This window comes from Myotis brandtii, unplaced genomic scaffold (genome assembly GCF_000412655.1).
Source record: "Myotis brandtii unplaced genomic scaffold, ASM41265v1 scaffold45, whole genome shotgun sequence".
Lineage (NCBI taxonomy): Eukaryota > Metazoa > Chordata > Mammalia > Chiroptera > Vespertilionidae > Myotis > Myotis brandtii.
In genome coordinates, this window is record NW_005367209.1 from 4178393 (window position 1) to 4188333 (window position 9941).

The window sequence follows — 9941 nt, forward strand, 5'->3', positions numbered from 1 at the left end:
GTTGCCTCTGTTGCATGGGATATCATCTCTGAAACTTTATCTTGGATTCCCCAGGTTTTGCCTGTTTTGTAGCTTTGGTTTTCTCTTAAATCTTTCTGCCCCAAAGAGGTTCATGTGAAATACTAAATCACTGGTAATTCCTTTAGTGCAAATACGAATTATCAAGTGACTTGCTTGCAAATTTCCTACCATTCCTTGCCTTTTCCCTACCTCCCGCCAAAAGGGGTAACTTCAGAAGCAAAAAAATGGAAACCCAAGGTAATCACTATGAACACTGTACAAACACATCATTTTCTCTTCTTACAGGTTGGACTTTATAAAATGAAATGCCAGAGCTTTGAAATTTATTATCTGAAATAAGTTTAACATTTGGAGAAATGTGTTCAAACACGTAACCTTGGAGAGAAAAGCAAGCTGATCGAACAGAGAATGGGGTGGGCAGAAAACATGATGAGTGCAATTTTGCTGTGTGTTGGGCGAAGTTCGAGAATTGGGTCCTTCTGAGCATAAAGAGCTCCCAGATGAGGTAAAAGTTAAATGCAAATCAATTTCCAAGTCTTCATGAGGGCCACTGGAAATGAATTTTAATTATACATGACCACAATATCAATAATGAAGAAATCTTATGTTTTATTTCATCCTTTGGCCAGACCAGCCCCTTTGAAGGGACCACTAGTTTAGGAAAGAAGAACAACAAACCATCATTCACTTTCCTGCAGGTTTATCATTTTCCTAATTATGTCTATTGGTCCTGCTTTACTCTTTCTGCAAATTAAGGGGTGGGGGAAGGGTTTCTATATTAGATCAGCATTGTCTGGTTCTTATCCAAATATTCCACCTAATAAGGACATTAAGTTCTCATGGACTGGACAACCACTCTGCAACATTCCTGAGAATTGAATAATATAATAATCTTGAAAGTCAGCAGAGTAGATTATCCACTTTTTTTTTTCTGGACTTGAACTTGTGACCTTAACAGTAGCACTGCAAAAAAGCAAATGTGCTAAGCACTTTGCCAGAGTAACCTTCCATGTAGACTTTTCATCTTAAATACACACAACTGAAAACAACTACAATTTTTGGAAAATTATGTACAAACCCAATACTTCTTTTGATTACATATAAATACAAATTAGCTATTTTTCCTAAAAAGTGGTTATAATAGTAAATAAATACAAAATAAATCTGACCATTATACTTCATGTGCTGGGGTTGAACCCATATAAAATGTACAACTAAATACATTTTAAAATCTTTAAGGAATAATTCTCTGATTAAAATATTTGTTTTCCCAACTTCTTTTCGTAGATATAAATATATTTTTCAAAATAGCTGTGTTTTTTTTTTTCTCTCCATTCCATTCCATAAATAAAGTCTTCATTGGGAAATATTAAAGTGTCAACTTGGGTTTTTTTTTTCCTAAAATATATATATATATATATATTTATTTTATTTTGCTGTGCTAACGACACCCGCAACCCTCCACAACCATGTCCTGATAGTTCTTTAATACGACCTTTTCGTTTTCATCAAGGTACAGCATGGAGATAGCACTCAGTTCCGTGGGGACACAGCACGCCTTAGGAATCTTAGAGTTAACGGAGTTGACCAACGTCTGAACAATGGCGTGATTAGTGGAGTTCAGGTGATCGGCCAGGGGAAAGGGGCACTCCCCATGGCAGTAAAAGGCATGATACCCTGGGGGGGCTACGATCCAGTCATTCCACCCCACGTCGCTAAAGTCCACATACAAAGGGTGTCGCTTACAGCTGGACTTGAGGCGTTTGCGCTGTTTGTGTTTCGCTTGACGCTTTTCTCTTTTGTGCAGAGGATGTCCTTTCCCATCGTGGCCAAAAGTTACTAACAACGGTCTTATTTGGGACCAGCTGTGCTCGTCTTGGTGCAAAGACCTGCTAATCCTAACGTGTCTCTTGGAGACACCCGGGTTCTCCTCTAAGTGGGCCACTTCCACCACAAATCCGTGGTTGGCGAGTCTCTGCGCGGTCCACCTCATCACCGCAGGGGTGACGTCGAAACTCTCCCATCTGCTGGCATTCTGATTAACCAACCTGGTGTCCAAAAGTCTGGTCACGGGGAACTTCGAGTTGCCTGCTGCAGGTTTTATGATTTCATAAATATTTATTCGGTGATGGAAACTGCTATTGTTTTCCAAAGTTTCCTGCATCTGTTCCCGAAAAACCTGAAGTTCGGCTGAGGTGATAAACTCCTCGGTGGGAATGGAAGTTAAGTTGAAGAAGAATCGCCGGGTTGTTTTTCCACTCATTTCAGGCAGTTCTTCCAAAGATTCTAATTTGATATAAAAAGATGGGGGCGGGGGGGGGGAGAAGAAAAATACTTGGGTAAGATAAGTAATGACAATCTGATTGTATGTAAGAATTTGTAAATCTCACTTCAGCCATGTATAATTGATTTCACCCATGTATAAGTTGGCAGCCAGAAGATAAAAAATTCCCCCTTTCAGCTAAAAATAGTCTCCCTTTTCTATACATTTATGTTAATATGCATGTCATGAAACACAAGGTCATCATTCATTGTTATGTTTTTAATGTAATACATGAATACTGCTTCCAGGTGGCTATAATAATGGGGGAAATGGTGAAGCATTTCTTTGGAATTCACAGACTTTAGGGCCAAAAAAAAAAAGTCAGCACTATAGTTAGTAGAGGTCTAATGAGTGAGGATTTGAGGAAATTATTGCATTTCGTAAAAAGAAAAAGGCTTTAATGTCAATCCCTTAAGCGGTATTCTAAAACATTGCTCTGCAATTTAGATGATTTACAAATCTCGATATACAGATTTCAGTTTCCTAATTAAAGACTCTGAAACTCAACATCAACGATGACATTTTGCAAAGCACACCCTACTATTTTACTCAAAAATCCAGAAACAAAGGCATGTACAGGAATCTACTTCTTTGCAAACGTAAGGGTGGTACTGGGACACTGTAGTAATTAAGGCCAGACAATTTCAAGAGAAATATCTTCCCAAGTGTTGTCTGTCCTCTCACCTCCTTATGACCTCAACAACAAAATCTCATTTTAGATGCTTTTAAAAGAAACATAATGACTCTTCTCTGTTTGTAATTCCTTTATCTTTTCAAAAAATAAATCATCTTAAAAAACAAACACCTACCCAAGAATAGACACAAACAAAACAACTGATAAAAATCTATAAAAAGGCCATTATGACAGATATAACACAGAAAGATAATCTCATCCTATTACAGAATAATCTTTATATATCTACTGTCATTATTTCAAAATAGACATTTAAGTGGGTTATGCATAAATGCTCTTTCTGATTTAATATTCCTGAATTTCAATAATAAGGAGTACTGTTTTTTAAACAAACAATAAAAAAATAGCATAGCACCTTGAATGATGTAGTCTGCATGTCATCATAGGTACACAGTGTTATTAAACGGATAGTACACAACACTAGAATTTGAAATATTTAGGTTCATTTTCTTCTAGCTTTACCACATCCTGTCAGTTGACTTTCAAAAAAGATATCTGCTTTATTCAGGATCCAATGTAAATGCTAACAAAATCTCTTTGGCCACAGTTCCAGGTCATCACCTTAAGAGGATACCATATTTTCATTAATTTTATTGTTGTATTTTTCCTAACTCAAAGAGCTAGGAAACCTGTGTAAACCTTCATCACCAAAGCAGCCGTGATCAATGCAAGCTAAGTGGAAGCATTGAGTTCAATAGGGGCAGTTTATGCCAAATTATGGAGCAATGCTTCAATGTGAAGCTTCTCCAACTCTAACCTTCACATGAAAACACCTAGGACACCTTACATCTTCAAGTGCAGGTTCTGATTCAGTGGGTCTGGGGTTGGGCCTGAGATTCTGCATTTCCAGGTGAGGTGATACTGTGAGCTCATGCCCTGCCCTTGGAGGGTAAAAGTTTTAAGGGATGCCTTTCACATTCAAGTACAAATTGCTGGGAGCACATTTTTAAGTGCCTTTTTGTTGAATAATATGAAAATGCCCGGAACCACTAGTGCTGGCCAAGGAATGAGTTGAGGCCCAATGAAGTAGAAAGACCTCCTAAAACTCATCTACTTGGACACAGAGACTATCAGGCCAAGAAGTGAGCCCTCTAACCCACACCAACTGGGGATACCTTTTGAGAGCCACCCACATTCTAAACCCCACTGTAAGTGAGCAATACTGCAGACCAAGCACTATTTTTAAAATAACCTTCCCACCAGTGGAACTGGGCTCTCCTCAGCGGTTCCCAGCAAGCATCAAGAGCTGTAGTTAGCTCCTTTTCCTCTCCTCCTTGAAATTCAGGAGCCCTCTGATATTTTCCCTGAGTGCATTCTTTAAGTAGAGAAGCCAAGGGGTATCAGAGGAAACAGGTTACCAGAGGAAAAAAGGAATGAAGTAAAAATCAGCCATGCTCCCCAGACACAATGCCCCACAGCCAGGCCTGAGCCTGACCTCTCCGGATGCCAGCACCCCTAAGAACACCTTCTTTTAAGAGGAAGGAAAGGCAAGTTATCCAGGGCATTTGCTGACCAGCTGTATTAATGAAGGTGCCTAGAGAAATCCCAATTGCATCAGAAACTCTGAATCTAAATCCATACATTTTCAAAAAATTATAAACACAGACACATGTATATACACACACATAGCCAGAGGAGGACAAGGAAGGGACATTCTCCAAAGCAAGCATGAGAGACAGGTAATTGAAGTAAAGAAGATGAGTATAAAGGAGGCAGAAAATAGAACAGTAACCCTCCAAAGATAAATATAAAATTGAATCAGATAAAATTGCCACCTTTTGACCAGAGTTGACCTATAAAAACGGCAATTTCATGTGCTTCAAAAATCTCACTGGGGATAAGTGGCAAAAAGGATAATCACTTAGTTACCTTAACAAAGGGGTGGGGTGGGGAGCACTCTGAATAACATCACGTAATGTGAAGACCTTTCTCTGACTTTCAGCTTCATCTCAGTCAACTTATTCCTTGAAGGAGCCCTCTTTCTCCTTCATACAAACGCCTGCAAGACAACACACCCCTGGCTACAGACTCAGGTCAGAGAAGTAAGTGAGAAGTTCTCTGAAACCCCCAACATCAAGTTTTTCTTCAGGGTTGAAAAATCAAAACCGATGTGAAATAAAGTAAATTAAAGGAGAAAAAAAAAACTTCTGCAAATGATCACAGCAAGCCTGGGGAGTCTGAAAATAGAGAGCATTTACCTAAGTAGGTAATGTATGCTTTTTTGGAGGTTTATACAGTTGTTAAGTCTCTGGAAATAACTCTTGTGGAATAATCTGAACTTGCCAAGGGATTTGAGGATTCCAGCCTATCTCAGACCTGGGTTCCTGAACCCAGTTCTTAACCAAATAAATGTTCTTCACATTTATTTAAAAGTTCTTAACCAAATAAATGAAGCTATGATGGCAAATATGTAGGGGAAAGAAAAATAAGGCAAGGGCATTTAAACCCTCCTTCAAAAGCGAAGAACCATCTACACTCCAAATCCTTTGGTTGCACCATCAATTCTTCATCTACATCAAAATAATCCAAAGATAAGAATGAATTCTCCCAGCCAGCCTAGGTCTACTCTGGCCTGCTCTTTCCTAGATAAGGGGAGAATATGACCTAAAAGAAAAAAGTAATAATGCTAATGATAGCTAGGGTGATGAATGCTTCTTTGCGCTGGCTTGGGACTGAGAGCTTTATATGAATTATCTCACATCAAATTGATTCCAGAGAAACTACTATCTCCCTTTTGTGAATGAAATAGTTGGACTCAGAGAGGTTATGTGACTTTCCTAAGGTCACAGAGCTAGTAAATGAAGAGCAGAGCTATGGACTTCAGTCTATTGCATTTCCCAAGATTCCGGCCACTAGACGGCACTACATAACATAGAGATGAGTCAAAAACTCAAGCAAAAGTCAGAACTATTAGGAGTACTCTAATAATTAATATAATGATAACCATACGGTGAGTTATTTCCCAGCTAAAGGGATAGAAACACACTACCCAAGTGTGGTGGAGGGAGCACAAAGAACTAAATGAGCAGAAGAGTACAGTGGCAGGGCCTACTGGGACATACAGATCTTGTTTGGAACCACTGATATTTTGTGGCTGCCTTTTTGTCCTATAGTGTGGTGAGTTTTAGCAAAAAAGGTGAGTGATCATAATGTTTTGAGAATTTGCAACACAATCTGGACCCCTCCCCCCAAAAAAGGTCCATTAAGATAACAATAACAAAAACCTGGGAATATTCCAGAAAATCAGTAAGGTTGGAAATTACTGTCCTGAAAATCAAAGTGGTTGAGAATAATAAATGATACTTTCTAGAATATAAAATAATGGTTATAGAATTACTATATCAAGGAGAAAAGATAAAACACAAAGGTTACACTGACTCAATTTTTTAAAAAGACAACAAAGGAGAGGGCAGGTATAATCACTAACCCTGATTTGGCTTCTACCCACACTTAGCTCCAACACTTTTGGAATGATGTAGTACCCTCTTATTGTCCTCTGACTACTTAGTGAAATACACAAAGGGCAAGTCTAAAAAACAAAGACAAAATAGCTCAAAGAGAAAGGAGCGAGATTATAGAGCAGTGGTTCTCAACCTTCCTAATGCCGCGACCCTTTAATACAGTTCCTCATGTTGTGGTGACCCCCAACCATAAAATTATTTTCGTTGCTACTTCATAACTGTAATTTTGCTACTGTTATGAATCGTCATGTAAATATCTGATATGCAGGATGTATTTTCATTGTGACAAATTGAACATAATTAAAGCATAGTGATTAATCACAAAAACAATATGTAATTATATATGTGTTTTCCCGATGGTCTTAGGCGACCCCTGTGAAAGGGTCGTTGGACCCCCAAAGGGGTCTCGACCCACAGGTTGAGAACCGCTGTTATAGAGGAATCTCTCTCACACACACACACACAAGAGAACAGAAAACAGTGCAAGAACTACCACTGGGCACCACAGCCTCAATCTCTCTGAGCACTTCCAAATAGAATGTCTCTCCTACTCATAGGGGTCTTTCATAATCACACGGAAATACCTGGGGACACTAGGGAAGCACACCAGGAAAGTGTTGCTTTCGGGGGTATCTAATGTCCAAATCCTTTGGTTGCCCTGGGAATGTGACCCAAGTTCTCCTTCACGGGGAACGTTCCTGTTGTACGGATATTATCACAATAATTATATCGGTGGGAATGCGGTTAATCTTTATGTCAAAACTTTTGTCACAGAGGCAAATAATTCAGTTATTTCATGCAAAAAGACTGTTTTTCAGAGTCTGGAGAGCAAGCATGTGGTCCTTGTATATTCCAATCTGACAGGAAACTGTAAAGACTGTTTGCACAGCCAATGAAGTCAACCCATTTCAATGTGTTTCTCACTACAGCAAAGCACAAAACACTCTTTCCAATTAGAGAAGTAATTTTTCTATACTCAGTGGCAGTTTGCAAGGCTTATGTGGCCGAAGCACTTCTTAATGACTTTGAAAAAAGAAAATTTTTTCAGCACTTGGGCTTTCCCGGATAAAAGCCATTGCAGAAAGGACAAAACAAAGTTTAAGAGGAGAAATGACAACTGATAATTTTGTCTCAGATCACCTTCCATGTGGTCCCTTTATCTTCACACATTGGTTGGAAGAATGCCATCATATCTCTTGTCTCGTAATTTCACCAAATCTCCTAGATCCCACCCACAAATAAAACCAACAAGTAATTCTTGGAATCCGACCCTTTGGTCCTTCACCAGATAAATGCCTATTAATTCTATATGAACCAAATTCTGCTCTTAAGCCAGCAGCCTTAATCATATGGTTTATTAAAAGATTTTTAGTGCTATCCATGCCACAAGGATGTTTATAAAAACCAAATCCTGCTTATACAGATATAAAATGGTCTTCAAATAGTGCAATATGTAGCCTAATGTTGATATACTAGTTGTAACAAGAAATGGATTTGCTGAAATTTGGGGCAAAAATTACATAGCTTTCCTCCATCATCTAACTGCATTAAGATCTGAGGTTATTAAAAGTTGATTTTAAGCAAGTTGGTAACTTCTATACTATTTCACACATAACATTTACATTTTTTAAAGATACAGATTCTGACGTATTAACTAAGCATGCTATTTAAATTAAAATAACACATTCAAATAATTTGCAGCCAGTTCAGTTTTGATTAAGCCACTTCTAGAGAAAGAAATATGTAGATGTCACTGATGGAATCCTCATGCACCTGAGTGTTTTAGGTGTCAAATGATTTAAATGATCTTCCTTTTATGTTATAAGAGACACATAGTTGGCCTTAACAGTAAAGAATGGTTTCCATGCTAAATTTCCAGGAGAGGTGGCTCAAGCAGCCGTACTGATTTTTCTACCCCCCAGAAAAACTATTCTAACCAGCATCAGCTGAAAACGATGAGCTGGCTCTCTAATCATCGCAAGGTTATGATGAAAACATTTCTACATATCAGATTGTAGATTCCACTTGAAATTTACCACCTCAGCAGGGCTAGGCAAGAAAAAGGGAACTTCGCTCCCAGCTCTCCAATAGCCAACAAGTGGTTGCCCAGTGACATGCAACTTTGTACCCTTCTCTAGAACTTGAAGGAACCTGTGCTCTATTTAGAATGCGTTAAGCCAAAGGGGCAATTTAAAAGTGTAGAGAAAGAATTGAAGTGGAACATAGTTTTGACCAATTGCTCTAAAAATCTAGGTACAACACAGATCTCAAGAGCTGCTCTAAGACATTTCATATCCACTGAATGCCTTTCTGATGAAACCAGCAGAATACCCTACCTTAGAAAAACCGCATCCAGTATCATAAAAGAAAATCCACATTTCAATGCACGTGAAGGAAAACAGGCAGCTGCTGCAAAAGCTTCATCTGAGGCTTCCCTAGTCTCTACTGGGAGTTCATCTCAGATTTAAGCACAAGACAAGAGAGTCATTGTGGAAACAATAAGATTGATTGTGGAATTGATCTCCCACGGGGATTAGATAGGGATTCAAAATTTTCCAAACCAGGCCCAGATCAACTGTAAATTAGAAAGACTGTGGGCCCTGGGCTTTGATTTTTCAATACAATCTCTGAAAATTCTGCCCTTGGCTCTGTCTAGCCTGAAACCCCCGCTTAAGCAGGAGAAGCAGATTTATAGAGTGAGGGTTTCCAAACAGACGGAAAGTGATCCCAATCTGCCCTCCTCCTTCTCATCTTCCCCTATGGAATTCTTGCACGTTTAGCTGACTAGGGGCATGCCTTTTGCCCTCATCTTTCCCATCACTTGATTTCTCTCCAGTTCCAGGAGGAGGAGTCGCTCTGCTGGCTGCAAGCCAGGAAAAGGGTGCGGATTTACCAATGGGGAATCCCTGGCTCCCCCACCACACAGGCAGGCAGTGAGTTACAGCCAGGTTCAGAAAGGCTCTTACAGAGACTAGACTGGAAAAGGCTTCCGTGCCCTGGCCAAGCTGCCCTTCCAGGGATGCCCGCAGTCTGCCCAGGGTGGGGCGCTTTGCGGGATGACTCCCCGCCCCCGTCCCCGCCCTCACTCCCCTGCTCCACGCCTCACCTTCGTGGTGGAAGCTGCGCACGGTGTTGGCGAGGCTAGCTGCCCTCTCCAGCCGGTGGTCCGGGGCGGGCGCGCCCGGCTGGCCCGAGTGCCGGCGGTACAGGTCCAGCATGTAGGGGGGCACCACAGCGTCCCTGCTGGGGGTGGGTCTCTGCTTCAGGCCGAACATGCTGAGCAGCCGCAACTCGAACTCGCTCAGGACGTCGTCCGAGGGCTGGGACGAGGAGCGGCCAGCTGACGCCGCGAACTTCCTCCGGCCCAGCTCGGGAATGAGGCTGGCCGCGCCGCCCAGGAGGACCTGGGGAAGCAGCAACGCTAGAAGACAGCGGGTCCCGG

At 40.6% G+C, this 9941-nt stretch overlaps 1 protein-coding gene across 1 annotated transcript; it reads right to left on the minus strand.

Moving 5' to 3' along the window:
- Positions 1-327: 327 nt before the first annotated feature.
- On the minus strand, positions 328-9935 carry BMP2 (bone morphogenetic protein 2). Its single transcript, XM_005874742.2, has 2 exons — positions 9606-9935; positions 328-2307 (listed from the first exon to the last, which is right to left on the minus strand). The coding sequence occupies exons 1-2, from the start codon at positions 9772-9774 to the stop codon at positions 1463-1465; spliced, it is 1014 nt and encodes a 337-aa protein (XP_005874804.2). The 5' UTR covers positions 9775-9935; the 3' UTR covers positions 328-1462.
- Between the last annotated feature and the right edge of the window lie 6 nt (positions 9936-9941).